This window comes from Tenebrio molitor, chromosome 2, assembly GCF_963966145.1.
Source record: "Tenebrio molitor chromosome 2, icTenMoli1.1, whole genome shotgun sequence".
Lineage (NCBI taxonomy): Eukaryota > Metazoa > Arthropoda > Insecta > Coleoptera > Tenebrionidae > Tenebrio > Tenebrio molitor.
The window spans coordinates 20954270-20972609 of record NC_091047.1 but is presented as its reverse complement, the minus strand read 5'-3'; the positions used below and the strand labels follow the sequence as shown (position 1 = coordinate 20972609).

General features: G+C 32.6%; 1 protein-coding gene across 3 annotated transcripts in view; it reads right to left on the bottom strand.

Moving 5' to 3' along the window:
- Positions 1-18340, bottom strand: part of AkhR (Adipokinetic hormone receptor) — an 88655-nt gene that overhangs the window by 19152 nt on the left and 51163 nt on the right. For all 3 annotated transcript variants that reach the window (XM_069037678.1, XM_069037679.1, XM_069037680.1), the window contains exons 2-7: positions 17038-17364; positions 9605-9753; positions 8681-8786; positions 8420-8627; positions 7174-7300; positions 999-1140 (exon numbers count right to left, since the gene is read on the bottom strand). In XM_069037678.1, the coding sequence (XP_068893779.1) occupies positions 999-1140; positions 7174-7300; positions 8420-8627; positions 8681-8786; positions 9605-9753; positions 17038-17340 (1035 nt within the window). In that variant the 5' untranslated portion in view covers positions 17341-17364. The remainder of the gene's footprint in view (positions 1-998; positions 1141-7173; positions 7301-8419; positions 8628-8680; positions 8787-9604; positions 9754-17037; positions 17365-18340) is intronic.

Here is an 18340-nt window from a genome sequence, read left to right as displayed (position 1 = left end):
AAAAAAACACCCGCTATATTACATATCTGTCGAGAGAACAATAGTTCACAGAGATACTTGCCTCGAGGTGAACTAGTTCTCGAGATACAGGAATGGTACTTTTGCCGAGGTTTGTATACTATTTTATTCACAATCAATCATTTAATAAAACAAGCAATATTATAATAACAAACAAAAAATAAATAAAAACCTACCTCCATAATATCGTTTATTTCGACAAAATATTAACACTTGGTAGGCGCTGCACGATTGAGATTGTATTAAATTTTAGTTCACAAAAGTCAAACCAAATTGACATTTGCTCAGATTTTTTAACAAACAAAAGATGTGCGATAGTGAAATAGAGTGTACCCCCTCCAGAATTGCGGGAATCTGCACGTAAATTAACACGCAATATCTTACCTGAGAAAAACAAACTACGATACGAAAAAACGTACAGAGATTTTTCGCGACTAGTGCGATAGTAACGCCGCGCCGCCACAGATCAGTAACGGGTTTCACTACTGACCGATTACGTTTCATTACTGACTCCTTTTTTCACTATTACTGACCGGTTGAAGTGTACGCGTGTAATCGCTCACTTTCCAACTTTTAAGGGGTTCGAAAAGTTGTCCATTACTAACCGATTGTGAATAAAAACATTTAAATGTCGTTATTATAACTCTTTGAGAGAAATTGTGAACGCAGTGGTATTAATAAGTTCAGTTGCAAATGCGTCGTTGTCAAATCTAATTAATAGGCGAATAATATTTCTTCCTTGGCTTCCACAATTCGAACAGAAATAACTATCGAATGATATTAGAAAAGTAAATGTATTTGTCTAAAAATAAATCCACTAACAAAAGATTAACAATAAAATTGAGACATACAGGTGTAAGTTGAAGAGAGTTTTATTATTCCAGTGTCTTTAGTGATATTTCAAGTGGTGGCAAGCGTGTGTCACTGGTCGGAGTTGGTATGCAAGTGTTAACTGTTATTGTGTTGGTTCTGGGTCTCACCTTCCTTCCTGTTCGCCGAGCTCTTATATTAAACACTCCATAAACCACCGGATTCATGCAAGAATTCGTGCAAGCGAACAAAAAAAGTCCTTTTTGAATCCTTTGATCCACATCCATCGCCGATTCTCTGTCCAGCCAATACCTGCGAACAAAGAAACACAAAAAAGATGACTTTTACTACAATTTGTTCTCGCCCAACGTGTCTCATTACTTAATGTCACTCTAATGAGTTATAAAATAGATTCGTTATTCGGCACGGATAAAAGACACTTTCAAGGACTCTTGTTAAGGGTAATCTCCAGAGACCTACGTACAAACAACTCTGTCAGTCTGCGTTTAACTGAAAATATTGTTATGTCCTTCACGTGCATTCATTGTTAAGGAAAGTTATTGACAACCTATTGAGATGAATACAATACTAGCGAAATGTATGATGTCCAAAACAGATTTGTACTTTGGTAGGTATTTCGCAATATGTGTGTGATGGATGCCGTAGTACGTCATAATAGAATGCTATATGAGCATGAAAGTTGACATGGGAACAGACGAACTTTACATTTGGTAAGATCGCTGAACAGGAAACATTTAGAAGCAACAAGTTATCGCGATTTTGTACGGCAATCACACTGATTTCAGGGAGACGGATTACTTGATGCACTCATGTGTGTAAACTTCCCACTTTTAGTGTAGTAGTGCTTTATACACGTGTACATGTGTAATTATTACTGATAATAAAAATTTAGTAGAATGCAATGTGATCTCTGCATAATTTCATGTACGAGTATTGTACAGGCTGTTTCCTAAAAAATGCCGCAAACCGTAGCTCTGTTACTTATTGTCGGATTTTAATAAATAAAATTAGCAATACAATGGTTAAAAAAATACTACAAAACGGCTTAATTTTTTATTTTTTTTCAACATTAACTGTTATGTCAAATAAGTGTCACTTTGTTTTTTTAAATGGAAACATATATTTATTTATTTTCATTATAGTAGAGAATTTTTTTCTGATTTTAATGATGTCTAACACGTTGGCTTTTGTGCAATAAAAATTCAAGAAAATTGAAAAAAAAAATATTTTTGTTCGACACTGTCAGAATTTGAGAATTTTCTCCTGTGTGAACGGATTTTGATAAACTTGTCAAAACGAAACGTCAAACTAATTTTAAAGATTTTAAGCGATTTGGAGCCTTTAAGAGGCTCGTAGAACAAAAAACGTCGTATTCAACTCATTCTTGTGTAAATTGGGCTTTTTTTGGCACTCGTGTTCTAAAATATATATCAGCCACGTTTTATGTTGTCAAACTTACCTAACCTATATAAAAAATATGACGTTCAAATTTCAAAAAGGCATTTTTACATGTGGAAAAAACTGTAATAAATCGACTTCTTGATTTTTCAGGTGTACCCTATAATTTTGAAATTAACTGTACTTGTATTTAGAAAATGCTATTCGCTGAAATTGAATTTCACAAGTCAAACTTAGATTTACGGATAATAAACTAGTAAATTAATTCCGAGGGTTTCAGTTCAGCTGAGTTACCTATTTACTATGTATTACGTCAAAGCGTTAAAGCTTTCAAGAGAAACTGAAAGGTTCTACAAGTTTTCATTAATGTAGTCAGCCGGAACAGACATTTATTTTGAGTAAATTTCTTTTATGTTTAAAAACTATAAAAATTTACTTGTTTCCTACCAACATCAAAGTAAAGAAGAAACACGCTATCAGTTTTATGTAACAATTAATGCTGCAATTACATAGTTAATAAAACTTCAAAATACGAATCGAGTAACCTTAAATTTTTACTGTCATTTATAACTTAGGTAATCAGATAAAAGTCACAAACTGTCATTTTGTTGAAGTTGAAGTGTGCACATTTAGAATTCTTTTACAATTATTTCCATAAAACGAGGCATAATAAAGTGCTGCCAAATACTCCACCAAAAATATTTTTTTAGTTTTCTTTACTTCGGTCCAAAATGAACAAAAACATAAAAACATTGCAAGTGTTTTAAAAATGTAAAATAACAGTTCCAAACTGTAAATTAAGGTTGTTTAAATTGCCATTTATCGCATATGCTAAGTGATTTTTATACACCTTGACAAGCTGTGACTTTGTGCGCTTTCGTCACAAGGTGAAGTTAGCAACGGGCTTTTTAGTCACGAGCTAAAGTTAGCTTCAGCTATTTATTTGCAAAAATCATGTGACACTCAAAATAAAGTTAGTTGTCACTTGTCAATTGACGTTTATCAGTTTCGAATTTTATGTTTAAATTAACGTTTAAAATAAAGAAGTTACTTGTTTTATTTGTTTTGTTTATTTGATCGTAGAAAAAGTATGTGCAGTATGCAATTCGTGGTGTCTAATAAAACTCGTGACTAAAGTGCTGTTTATAAATCTCGTTGCATAATATACTATTATTTTACATTATGAACCAAACGCCCACTTTAAAGTTGCAAAAATCATTTAAGATTAAACATTCCAAATTCAAGTTATTTTGAAACAAGTTGGACAATTATTTTCATCAACGGGAATGTAATTTTAAAGATTAAAACGAATACCTACTAATTAAACTTGAACTTTGGTGGAAAGAGTTGCTCAGTTTAGGATAATAAAACAAATAATTGTAAATTTTCACTTTTAGCTTAAAATAACAGAAGCAAATATCTTTCGTAAACTAATACATATTAATCTTTGCAACCAGGAGAAAGGAACGAAATGAGTTCTTAAAATAATAATCAAATAATAATTAATTTGTTGGAAATATTTAGTCATAATTCAAACATTATATTATCGAAATGCATTTACTGAATTTATTTATTTACTTATTAAAGTGACAACTGGGATAAAGACTACCTATTATGGTTGTTGCTAAATAACTAGGATTAGTTTTTTAATCACATTTAACGAAGGAAATTTTAGTGAAATGTAATTTGATCTCGATAAAGAAAAAAAAACTGAATTAGAAAATTTGTCGTGAATTTTATTTATCATACTAAACGTGGAGATCAATACAATCTTGGAATAAGCGGATGTACTCCTACATGTTGTATTCCCTGATGAATACTCCGGTGGTGAAACGTTTTGTGACAAAACTCAAATTTATCTATTCCAAGACCAAACATTTTTTTTATAAAATACTTTAAAATGAAATGAAAACATTAAATATGTATACTTATTCGTGACCAAAGTTACAGTGAGATAAGTGATAACGAACATTATTTTAGTTAGCTTCTGGACGCTATATAAATAAAACTATATTCGAGGAAACATCACCAATTCGTGCAAGAAGTTTAATATTAAAACAGTAGAAAAAGAAATATTCCCGAAAATGTAAGACAAATGTTCAATGATTCTACGGGTAGATGTGTAAGCAAAAAAATTTATTTCCAACAATGAAGTTATTTCAACTTGAGTAAATTACAGTACAATAGCACAAAATCAATTCAAGAGGGAGAAAATATTGGAAAAGAAAATAATACTGTGTTATGGTTTCTCACACAGTCATTTCCAATTGGTTTTTCAGAAATTAAAAAAATATCTCTTAGTCAACATTTATGTCTTGTGATCAAAGCTTCGTAACGTTAAGCTGAAATTGAAACAAACTAATTTCTTAGTAAGAAACATTCTCTTTGTTTCAAAGAATTCCACCATTCTCTGTTTTTCACGTCTGAAAATTGCTTTTGTGAAATTAGCTGTTTGGTTTATAAAAAGAGGTAAAGAAGGTCAAATTATGATGTAATTAAAAGGGTTAATTTTAAACTGTTTAAAGGAAATAAACAGAAATGAGTTATTAAGTACCTATGCACCAATACAGCTATGACTATGATGAGAAGCTATATATTAAATGTAATTTATAATTATAAAGTACATATAGTTTTTCTACTTCGGTGACACAATGAGTATTTTGTGACACCGAAAACAGTTTCACTAAGATCAACTTTATAGCATTGTTTCTAGTGGTTATTGAATGTGGGGTTGGTATTGATAGTAAATTTCAGTATTGAATGTGATGTCATTTGAACCTGAATCCATGTTTTGGATCAAAATAAACTATTAAACATTTGGGAGACAATTTGAAATTTAATTTTCATATATAATATACCAAGGGCAGATATATTGCCGGAAATTTTTTCGAGCTGTCCTGACACACGAGGGTTTGTAGCAAGAAAATTACACGAGGGCGCCAGCCCGAGGGTAATTTTGAGCGACAAACACGAGTGTTGGACTGCAAGAAAAAAATTCTGGCGATATATATCTGTCCCAAGGTACGAGTATATTCGGAAGAGAATTGCCCGAAAAAGCTTTTCCCTATAATGCATTCATTTTTGTAATGACGAACTAACTGTAACTTTTTTTTTTGTTAGATTTATTTACAAAATAAATGAAAATACGACAGTTGGCAATGATTTAAATTGTCATATTGTCTTATTGTCACTGCCAAAATGAATGAATTTCCAAAAGGGAGTAAAGCATCAATAAGCAAGCAGACGAAGCAGCACATTTTTAAGGCTTTCAACAAAATAAAACACATTTCTCATGGAGATAATGGAAACGTAAATACGCAAAGTTCAAAATTGTAGAAGCAGTGGTGGATGTTTTTTCGGTAAATCCTAATCTAAAATAAAACTCTCCCTAAGTGATGTACAGGCTTCCGTCCCAGAAGTATGTACAAAATTTTAAATGAAGAACAAGAACAAGGCTTATGGGAAACTTTATTATTGTTAATTTGGTTGAATCGATTCGGATTTAGAAAACAGCGACGATGACGAGGATGAGTTTGCTTTTTTTCAAAATAATTAAACAAATTTAATTTCACTATACTTTGTTTGGGACCAGTTTTGACAGAACAAATGACGTGACCCATAACCTAACTTTTTAAAAGCCCAAATTCGCGGTAAAAAGATGTGTTCACAAGACAAAAGTTACTAAATTTAGTAACTCTGGTTCGTCATTACAAAAGTGAATTGATTATAGGTAAATTATGTCGGAAATCTTCCCTAGGGAAAATTTCCGCTTAATTAAATTGTGATTGGTTGCTATTCATTCATGAGAATGAGTTTTTGGTCGAGACCGTCAGGTCGACACTTCAAACTCATTCGAATGCGCCAACAAAACAATCATCTTTCGCACAAAATACAAACACTATTTTTTCTACAACCGCATTTTAAAATTTTTGAATTTTTTAATGTTTGTAAAATTTTCCTTGGATGCTAAAATATAACTATTTTAGCACCCAAGGAAACTTTTTGACAAATATTTTTTCACTATCAAAAATGACATACTTTGCGACTTGATAACGATGCATAAATGTCACGTTTTTTTGACGGTTGTAGAAAAAATAACATGTCACACTCGTTTCACAGGACATGTTCCTTTAGAGCACTCCTCACTGCGTTCGTCTTGTGTGCAACTCGTATAACAATATACTATTGTGTTGCTCTTGAGAAAACTATTTCACTAATCATCAAAAAGTAGACGCAGAAAATTTGTTTGTATTAGAAAAACCTTGTGGAGAAGAATCCGTTTCAAGCACTTCATTTTACCAAAACAATTACGCGCCTGATATTACTGAAATATCGAGATTAAAAAAAATATGTATCAACTAATGGTAATTTATTGACAATGACATAAGTGAGCACAAATGTCTGGAATGGTGGAAATATTTTCTTCCTCGTTGAGCGTTTGGAAAATAACTTTACTTTTTAAAAGAAACATGTACTCGTATTCCCGGATTATTTAAAAAAATTTAAATGGTGATATAAATATTCGAACGAAGTGGTTAAGAACTGGTCTAGAAATTTTAAACTCGGTGGAGAATCTTGTATGCACTAGGCGTCGAAATGATACATCTTGTTTGTAAAGCTTCTCGTTTGTGTCTATTTTGTTGATATGAGTGTAAATTGCAATTGATATGTTATAAAATGTTGGCAGCGCTGCTAGTCTGAGATGCCGAAATTGGATTAAACAACCAAGATTTTCACATTTTATTCCTGCATCGTGTCGTGTCGAATATGACACACGTGTCTCGACGACAATGGCAAATACATGACCAGACTGAACAGAGCGGGTCCTTCAGGACGAAATTGTGGCTTTCATGAATAGTAATAGTTCATTTGGGAGTGACGGCGCGTGCTTCGAGACATTCAATTAAAAGCATAACAGCGACTTACCATATACACATGACGTAATAAGGAGTCCAACATACGAAGAAGACGAGGACTATGATGATCGTCATCTTCAATGTGCGCACCTTCGCTTTACCCAGAAAACCCAAACTGGATCTTGTGATGCTGTCAGCTGAAAAACGTCTCCGATTAAAATTTACATCTGCTGGCAAGGCATTTTGTTTTGCTGAACAGGGATGTTTTCAGTTTTGTTTTTAATAATGAAAATCCTTTGAAAATGTTTTCATTCCGTTACTTTAACAGTTCTATTTGTTAATTTAAATAAAGTTTTTATTTTCTGGGCTTATTATTATAAAGTCTCTTCTAGATACAAGCACTTTGTCTTATACGAATCTTTATTCAGGATGAGATCCTGGAAAGGCTTAAATTGGAAGCGTGTCGGGGCGACAACCCTGAAACGTAAGCTTTCAAATTAGGACAAAAGCTTTCAACTTCGATTTTTAATCGTTGCAAGTGACGTTTCACTTTCTCGTTTCAAAAGGAAACATTTTTTAAATCTGTAAACAATTTATCGACTGAAGGTTTCTCATGTACGTATTATTTTATAGAACAATCGGTATTATTACTTTTACTTCGTAAGCAAGTCAAGCAAGACAGATGACGAAAGAAATTAAACGTTGAGTTCAAACGGAACAACGGTTCTCCCTTAAAGGATAATTTGTAAGTTGAATGGAGCTTTCGGATGACAGATAATAATAGTGCTACTTGAAGAACGCTATTGTCTGAGTTGAGGAGTGAATTTATTTTGTTTATTTGCAGAGGCGAACATCGATCAAATCTCTTACGTGGCGGGAACTAAGAAGACAACTCTCAAGCTTGACAAATTATAGCAATACCGCGTCCAGACGCAATAGAATCTAGACTGGAGTTGGTGAAAAGACGTAATGACAAAGAAAAAAAATGTGGTGTGTGTTAAAACGGTAGTGAGTTTCTTAAATTTACAGATTTATCTCTGTTAAATATAATGAGTGACTATCAAATGGTCTCAAGAAAGGGTTCATGATCGTAGCTCTAAATCTAAAGCTCAACGTAGAACTTAAAAAAATTTGGTCGTAAGAGACAGACAGATTATTATCTACAGCACGAGCTATTGGAAATGAACGGAAGAATCTCGATGTCATATCGCCGAATAATTTAATAATAAATAATAAGTACGATTTCAATGAAAGAAGTCAGTATATTTATCATTCGTCTTTAGTTTTGCATTTTGTACACTTGGGAATTTACTCACCTCCGTAAGGATTTCTTGTTCGGCGACATATCTCCGTAAGTATGGCGGCATATGAAAATATGATGACGGTGAGTGGCAAGGCGTACATCATTATCATACTAAAGAGCAAGTACGCCAGTTCATGGGCGTATGTGGGAAATACGTTGTAAGTTACGCACTGGAGATACCAAGTGATGTTTGGATGAGACTCGACGTGGAAAACCACCATCTGTAAGATTCTCATATTTAGCAGGAAAGCCCGAGCATTATCTGTACATTTACTTGTGGAATGCTGCATAAAGTGGCTCCCACCCAAGCACCGGTTAACATCACTTTGTCCCTTCTATCTAAGGCCCGAAGGTATAGAGGTTTCAAAACGGCATAAAATCTAAAACGAAACAAATATATCAAAATAGATGCAACAGCTCAAGAAATAAATACTCGTATATGAAGCTCAAAATTCATCCATGTGGGTCATTTTCTCGTCAAAGAAATTTTTTGGAAATTTTGTAAATTGTAAAAATTGAAATCTCAGAAACCACAAATTTTAGAATTTAACGATCTGTACCAGAATTTTTTTAGATATGTTTTAACACGAATATATTAAAAAATTTAACAGCGATTATTTCCTTCATGTGTTTAGCAACCAATTGCGTGACAAATATTGACCAATCAAAACGAGAAAACAAAAAATAACCCGATAAAATTTCTCTAAAATGCACATGTGCAATAATCTGACAAAAAATGTCGGTACCTGATTTTTTTTTAATTATTTTGAATAAAAAGGATTGGAAATAATGCGTTTGGTTTCATTCTATTCAGGAAATAATCAGCCGTATACCCCTCGTGCAAAATTTTAATATCGGCAATTTTTTTGGTAATGAACTCAAACATCCATAAATTATTCGGTCAGAAGACCAATTATTATCAAATAAAAGCCCTCGACTTCGTCTCGTGCTCTTATTAATAATTGGTCTTCTGACCTCATTTATGGATGTCTTCGTTCATTAGCAAAAAAATTTCCGATAAAAATTTTTGCACTTGGGATATAATATGTGAATAAATAAAATTGTTTTTTAAATAAAGAAGTAAAACGTATGATTTAAAATTAGAGCGTTAATAATTTTAAATTTTGTAGCAATAATTATCACATGGTTGATTTTGATCTGCATGTCTCTTTTTTTATTGTTTTCTGTTTAACCTTACCTGTCGATACTGATGCAAACAAGAATGAAGCTGGATAAGTAGAGCCCAAACATTCGAAAAAACATCATGATCCTGCACATCGCATCTCCAGCACGCCAAGATACCGTAGCGGCCCAACCAATTTCCAGTGGCATCATGAGAAACGTGACCTATAAGAAAGAAACGTTGCACTGTTATAGTTCTTAGGAATTTTACTTTACTACTTTCACTAGTGATTTTGTAGAATCACTAACTACTACTACTACTACTACTACATACTAACTATTTAGACCGTGGCTAAACACACGTCATTATGCGGATTTCTGAGGTTCACCATATGCAAAATATCACTGGTGTAAAGACAGCACAGTAAAAATCTTTATTTGAACTGTTGGTACATTTTGAAAAAAATTGTTCCGGCTGACCCAAATACCGAAACACGGAAATTCTATTCAAAAAATTGCAATTAAGTACATGAAATGAATTTCAATCTGAGTACCTACTACAGTCACTTAAATACAAACGTGCAATGTTTGCAGCCGCAGTAACTTTCATGTGTCTTTCATTTTTGTTCAAATTTATTTTGCAAAATTTTGACACGACGGTTTTAATATTCACGTTTTGTGTGATGAAAACCTTAACAACCGGCCACAGACATACTAGGTAATATTTTATTCCAATATTTAAAATAAACTCATGAAAAAGAAAGTATGCAATTCAAAATAACTTTGATAGTGGAAAAAAGTTAATAAACAATTCGGGAGGTAAATATTAACCAGTCTCGAACTCTATTGTTAGCCCTCGCTATCGCTCGGATGCAAACACGTCCTCAACAGGTAAATATTAGTTACCTCCCTTAATGTTTAAATAACTATTATTTTAATTTAATTCGTTGTAGTCGTATTGTGCACGGTATAAAAGTAAGTATAAAATGAAAAAACGTTTCATATTTTATGTGGAATAAATAGAGTTGTCGCAGAAATCAATTTCCGTTAGTAACTATTTTAATTAGTAAGATCAAAGGAATATTTATTAAGGCCCTTTAAAAAAAAAACAGTACTCGATGTTCCACTGAATGGAGATTTCCTTTGGTAGCATTAAATAGCAGTAGCAGTAAATACAGGGTATCGATAAATGATTGTCTGGTCCAGCTTGCTATGAAAACTTCTCAAATTTTAAATGTGCCTCCTTTATATGTACAGTTAATTTCAAAATTATCGAGTACACCTCAAAAATCAAGAAGTCGATTTATTAGAGTTTTTCCCAGATGTGAAGATGCCTTTTTGAAATGCAAGACGTCATATTTTTATATAGGTTAGGTAAGTTTGACAACATATATTTTAGAGCACCATAATATTGTTTGTTTTATCCTCTCTACATGGTGCTCTTCGCGATGTTATAATATCGGGCTACCCTCCGGATCAACCACCCTTCTTCTAATTTGGAAAGAATGTACACTTTCGCGTCTTCGGTTAGATTAGGCATTTTGTTTGTCAAAATTGACATTGATCTTTGACAAAAAATGTAAGTGCATTTTACACTGTAGAAAATTAGGTGTACTCTATAATTTTGAAATTAACTAACTGTACAATAAATTCGGTAAATTCTGAAGTTACATTTTCAGTAAGTTGTTGGCTACCTACATTGACAAATTTTGTTTAGCTATAAAACCGAACGTATTTCCAATTTGACTTGAAAAATACAGATTTATGGTGGTTTATTAAATATGAAAAAACGAATATAAGGAAAGAAACAGCATTGAAAAACGCGAATGAAACATCATTAATGCTATAAGTGACAGTCAATAATAAAAATTGGGCATTTGTTTCAAAATATTTATATTGGATTTATACCATAGGTATATGTATACAGTGCATTTTTTTAACTGTTGCCATACAGAATTGCATGGTAAAACTTATACCCCCTGTTAACTTTCGTTCTGATGAAAATATTCAAACCATTTTTGGAACAAAGTTGGAAGATTTTTTAAACTATCGGATAGTTTACAATTCAATATCCTAAACTGTCGAAAAAGTTGTGAAAAAATATTTTAAAGCGCGCCGGAATAATAGTACGTCGAGCGGCCGCCAGAATAGCGTCCCTGTCGGCTCAACCCATGACCAACTTCATTAAACTATGTTATGGCCATTCCAATTCCATTAAAATGCGCTTCGTATAAAGTATGTTATGGATAGTGATGAAGTGGTGCCATCTGTTTGTTAGACATCAAGGTAAAATTGCCGTCAAATTTGAAATTTTGTCAATCAAAAAACTCTGAAAATGTTCATTAAATGCATTATTTGTGGCAATTCTGAAAAACCTTTATTTCAATTTCCCAGCGACAGTGGAGTTAGAGCTAAATGGTTTGAGGTTCTTCGGGAAATTTGTGGTACTAGAAAAGAAATTCGTTAACATAGTTTAATGAAGTTGGTCATGTGATGGAGAGGAAGTGGCGATATCTAGTGAAATTTAGAATAACCACACATTTAAAAAGTCAAATATCAGGTTATGTTATATGCCATTTCATTGTCAAAAACTGTCAGTTTATACTTTTATGACACTATGGCAGGAACATGAAAAATTAGTTAGCGTCTTAGAACCTCGAATTCTGTAATTCTTGCATCGTTTTACTCCGAAATGATCAAGTTCCACGACGAAAACGTATAAACTGACAGTTTTTGACAATGAAATGGCATATAACATAACCTGATATTTAACTTTTTAAATGTGTGGTTATTCTAAATTTCACTAGATATCGCCACTTCATCTCCATCAACGACTTGTCATTTGGTTTACTTTTTTTCGACATTTGGGATGGCCATAACATAGTTTAATGAAGTTGGTCATGCTCAACCAGCACCTGACCAAATTCCATTACAGTGCGACATTTACAAAATAGTGGAAGAAAAACATTTAGAACAATTCCTTTGATAATTTCTGTTAATTTGTTGAATTATTTGTTTGTTAACGTTTTTACGTTTTGTTTTTTTTTATAAAGAAATTTAATTATAGCCACGAGAAGATCTCGCTATTTATTTTTTAATTGAAACTGACAAAAATCAAAAGTGGGGATAGGCAGTTGCTGGTTGAGCCGACAAGGACGCTATTCTGGCGGCCGCTCGACGCACTATTATTCCGGCGTGGTACAAATATTTTTTCACAACTTTTTCGACAGTTTAGGATATTGAATTGTAATCTATCCGATAGTTTAAAAAATCTTCCAACTTTGTTCCAAAAATGGTTTGAATATTTTCAACAGAACAAAAGTTAACAGGGGGTATAAGTTTTACCATGCAATTCCCTATGGCAACAGTTAAAAAAAATGCACTGTATAGTTGCCACACGGTATATTACTTCTCTAATCTAATCGCTAACAAAACAATAATAAATTAGTTATTATGAAATAAAATCATTTGCTTAAAATAGTAGTTTATTTAACGAATTCGTGTGTAATTTGGGCTTTTTTGGCATGAGTGAGCCACGAGTGCCAAAAAAAGCCCAGATTACACAAGAACGAGTTGAATACAACGTTGTTTTGTTCGACGAGCCCCCCAAAGGCTCCAAATCGCTGAAAATCTCTAAAATTAGCTTGACGTTTCGTTTTAACAAGTTGTCAAATTTATCAAAATCCGTTCACACAGGAGAAAATTCTCAAATTCTGACAGTGTCGAACAAAAACATTATTTCGTATAAAGGTTGTTTTTTTTTTAAATTTGGCGTCGAAGTAGGCGTTGGAGAGTTGATTGAGAACGTACCACTCGTGTAAAAGTGAAAGATTTAAACAGCTGATCCATGATCCGTAACCTGTATAGTGCGTTCACAATCGACACTTCAACGCCTACTTCGACGCCAAATTTAAAAAAACACCCGTTATCATATTTTCAGCAGACAGTGTTTACAGAATTATGGAGGGACATACTTAGTACACAAGAATTTATTGTTGGTCTCAAGCACTCCAGTAATAATTCAAATGAGTTTATTTTGGATTTAGATTTAGTCCACGTTGTGAACATTCTCATGACTTTCATGAGGGTTGTTGTGTTAGGCAGCTTCAAGTTTAACAACAAATATTTTCATATCTAATCTAGATTTTGAAAGTTATTGTTTTATCTATTTCGTTACCTATATAGCATATACTCGTACAAGGTTATTCACGAGAGGGGTACTTCTAAATTTTTATTTTGCCGCAACCAACAATACAATGGCAGTGACTATTAAATCAAATGTGTTATTTCTTTTAAATTAGAAATCAAAGTAAGTTGAATAGATTTGTCAGAAATGTCAGATTGGCAGATAACCTGTATTTAATCAAAATTAACAAATTAAGTTAATGTAAAATGTGTTCGAAGTGTCGACCATCGGCTTGGAAACATCCGCAGGGGCGACAGAATTCCTTCCACGCTCTCCAAAATGAGGATCATATCAGTCTTTTCGTCGTTATTGTAGACATTTTTTTCGAATTGACAAAGATTTTTTGCTTTAACGTCAAAGAGACAGGACTAAGAGCCGTCGTGGATTCAGTTATAATTATTTTCAAAATTTGAAATCAAGATATTGTTGCAATGTGTATAATGGGTTGCGGCAAAAAGAAATTCAGAAATACCCCTCTCGTGAATAACCCTGTATGGTATGTGTGGTATTTGTACCATTACCTAGCAGTATTGTAGGTACTATTGTGTAGTATTTAATACGTAATGCAGTAATTACGTTGAACTAATTCTAGAATACCTGATAACAACAATTTATTATAACTTTAAAATGTTTATAATTTATAATACAAAATATACAAAAAATAAAATTATAATTACGGAAATAATTGTTCAATTAAACAAACAAACCTTTAAACTAAACTCAAAAACTAACGAATCAATTTTCTTCAAACAAGTTCGTTAGAAACGAAAAAATTCTGATTGCGTTCTGCACTTTGTTTCATGAAATGACTGACACGCAGCAATGATAAATCTGTGCCAAATACAATATGAGTCAATTGTGGCTTATTTCTGAAAATTTCTTAGATGCAACCAAAATAGTATATTAAAGAACGAGTTTTATAAGGGTTCATTTGGCGCACAAGTCCCAAGTGTAGAAAAAGAGCCGTAGGGGAGTTTTCTATGGGACGAGTGCGGAAATGCCCTTATAAAACGAGTTTTTTAATGTTATTTTTTCGAATTTGCACCCTTTTTTAATTTTTAAATAAAAAAATTAAATTTTCAAATTCTAGGGAATTTTGTATTAATTGGTAATTCAAGGTAACGGATGCAACTACATCTGCAACACATGTTAAAAAGTAGAGTTTGAATATTAATATTGGAAGTTTTTTGGTGTAAATGACAATAATACACTGAAATATTCATAAAAATTTTCTTAGAGATCTAATAAACCACGAGTGCTTTCATAGATAGCCATAAACGACTCCAAATTGAATACAATAATAGGCCTATTAGAGACGCGAATTCTAAAAATACTAATTCCACTTACCACTTGATACTGCGTTTAATTTAAACGATAAATTGAATCAAAATTGCGTTTTTGGCTACAAACCTCAAAATGACAATGTAGGAAATTTAATCAGCAAAATGACAACGTAAAAAGAAAAGCAACGTAAAAATGGTTCAAATTTTGGAGTGAATACGCGTCAACCATATTTAAAACGGACCTTTAAACGTGGCGTAATGTCTCTGGCGTTATGGCGATATACTCACGAATTCTTTGAGTTTTTCAATTGTAAGTACAACTCTTCCAACAATAAGGGCTAACTCATTTTGTAAAAAAAATGTAATACATAAATAAAAAATAAAAATATGCCAGCGATTTGGATACCTCTGTAGATACAGATCCGCAGCGACCATGGCATTTTTACGACATAAGCACCCCATACATGAGAAACATGTCCACTTTCGTTTGAGTCATAATAGTTTATAACCAAATTTTAGCAAAACTGTAAAGACAAAGTTGACAATTCTCAGAGCAATGGAATTGTGGATTACTGTTTTAATTTTTTTGAATTACAGAGCTAGTGAATCCTGGAATTATTATTTTTGGTTGCATCAATGACCATTTCAGAAGTAAGCCACAATTGACTCATACTGTATGTTGCAGTGTAGAGAGCTCCTCGCGACTATTTATGTTTCGTCAATTTTAATCTGGAAAACGGACAGTCGTGTCGTGTCTTGTCAGTTTGTAAAAAAGTTTTTCCAACGTCAAGTCTGAAAATGACATTTCCATCACTCAATTTAGAGATGAAAGTAGGCATTTGCATCACATGTGAGGAAAGTAAATCACTTCCCTCACTAGTGGGGAAAGTAAAACAAAAATTTGATCCCCATTTAGGTATGTACATACTTTCTTTAAAATAACGTTCAAATATACATTTGTAAGAATTCTTTATTAACAATTAGCACTTACAAAGATACTTAACTTTTTTTATCAGTATTATAGAAATTAAATGTACAATTTTTTACACGAATTAAAACTCCAAATGTTCCTGTTTTTTTTTTTCTAAATAACGTGTCGGTACAGAGCTTGACGTTGAAGCCAAACTAGCGCTTCTTGCTACTTGTCTCCATCTCAGTAACGCATTGTATTCTTTTCCGTAGCGTGCTCGAGATTTTATAGGTAATAACTCCAAAGATACCTCGCTGCTTCTTTAATTTCTGTATTTGGTAAATTTACAACACTATCTTCTACTTCCATCACTATTTGTTTAGTAAATTCTGATTGATTTTCAAGTTTTGGTAAAAACACGACTTGACATTCATTAATTAAATTTTATTGTTCACTGTGAGCATGGAAACGTGATTTTCAAATTTTACTTGTATGTTGATTTGTATAAAATAATAAATTGACAATCCTATGCAATATAAACCGAAAGCTCTTGACGTTGGAAAAAATAGTATGTTATATACGTGAGGAAAGGTCCATTGCTAAACTTGAATGATTAGATCAACTCGCTATCGCTCGTGATCCAATTGTCATTCTCGTTTAGCAATGCATCCCTTTCCTCACTTATATAACAATATACTATTTTCTTTCGTGGCAATCCTAAATATCACAAGTCAATTTTTCAATTACTGAATTCTTACATACTTTAATTTCTTTATGATTTAAGATACGTACGGTTATTTACTTGATTTCATCTAATTTCCTGATTTATTTGGATAAGTTGTTCTTTAAAAACGAATTTTTTAATGCCACACGCAGGAAAAAAATGTGTTTAATAAACTCTAGACTCTTTATGTAAGAATATTCATCTGATTGTATCACCAATCCGTGACAAATAAAAGGCACGTACAGAAAGCGAAATATGTAATATCTTTCTGCAATAAAATTCCGTACCAAGTTAGACTGGATGAAAGACTAGCACAAAGAATAATAGAAATCTGATTTCGTATCCCACATTTCTTTTTTGAAGTTATAATTTAATTAAATTCTCTCTCGGTTGTATTTACACTTACCAGTAAATCTGCAATAGCAAGATGCATCAGCATGGTGTTTATTCTAGAAGGGGTCTTCCTACGTCTTTTCACTATTAACACTAACACAGTCGTATTTGCGATAGCGGAGAACACCATCAAAATACTGTACACTATGATGGATAATTGATGACCTTCATTGAACCGCATGTTTATGGGCAATTTGTGTTGTGTTGCATTATCTAGTGAGGTTTCAGTCCAGTCTAATAAGTTTCTGTGGTCTTGCACCGTTTCACTGGCTACCACCGGGTCCTTCATTTTCCACAGTTTCTCACTAGCGTTCATCACTGCAACGGCTTAGCAAGGTATCTGCAAAAAACACTCGTCAGAATAAAAAAGGATAACAAATATTATAGGATGATACAAAAGATTAATGTCAATATTTATTTCATTGCTATTTATAACAAAAAAAGAAATTGAAATTAAGATTTTGAGTTTTCAGTGTTAAAAATTGAAATTATTTTTAATTAGCATTAAAGTTTCTTTATAGTGTGTAAATACTATACTTTTTTTTGTAATTTTTAAAATTTAAATTTTTTCAATCAAATGTTACGAAGCCAGTGTGAACTGAATAAGTCACGCGAAATTGAAATATTTTGCGGTGCTCCTTTGAACGCCTTTCACGCCTAAACTATAATAGCTACAATCCGGCCGTTCTTTTTTATATGAAATTTTATCTTCTAAATAAAATATTCTAAGCAAGGTCCAAAAAACGTGATTTTCAAAAAAATTATTTTCTTCATGAAATTTCAAGAAAATGTATGATTGGGTCTAATAAACCCGTTTGTACCTGTATATATACAGGCTGTCCCAGAGTTGCGAAAAAGCTCCATAACTAGTTTGTTATAAAAGATATCAACTTTTTCTTTTTTCTAGATGATAGCTACGCTCCTACTGCATATTCGGAAAATATTGCGGTATATATACAGAGTGTCCCAATATTATAAAAACACTAAAGTTATGTTTTTTTAAATGGAAACTACCCAGTTTGATTTTATTTTTGAACTCTATGCTAAATTATGAATCAAATTTATACAGGTCGTTTTTACATATCTGCCATCGTTTTTAACCAGTGGCGCTTTTTTTACCAGAATTCCGAATTGCAGGGGTCCCTTCGAAAATTCGTACCTTCCAAATCGTTGCACATAAATTAAAATAATTGACACTGGTTGATTCCTGAATGTTTGCCGCATCTGTTAAGTGTTTACTCAATAACGTGCTTAGAGCCCGATTTCAAGTCAGGGTGACAAGTAAGCGATGCAGCGCAAATGTGTAGCTACAGTGC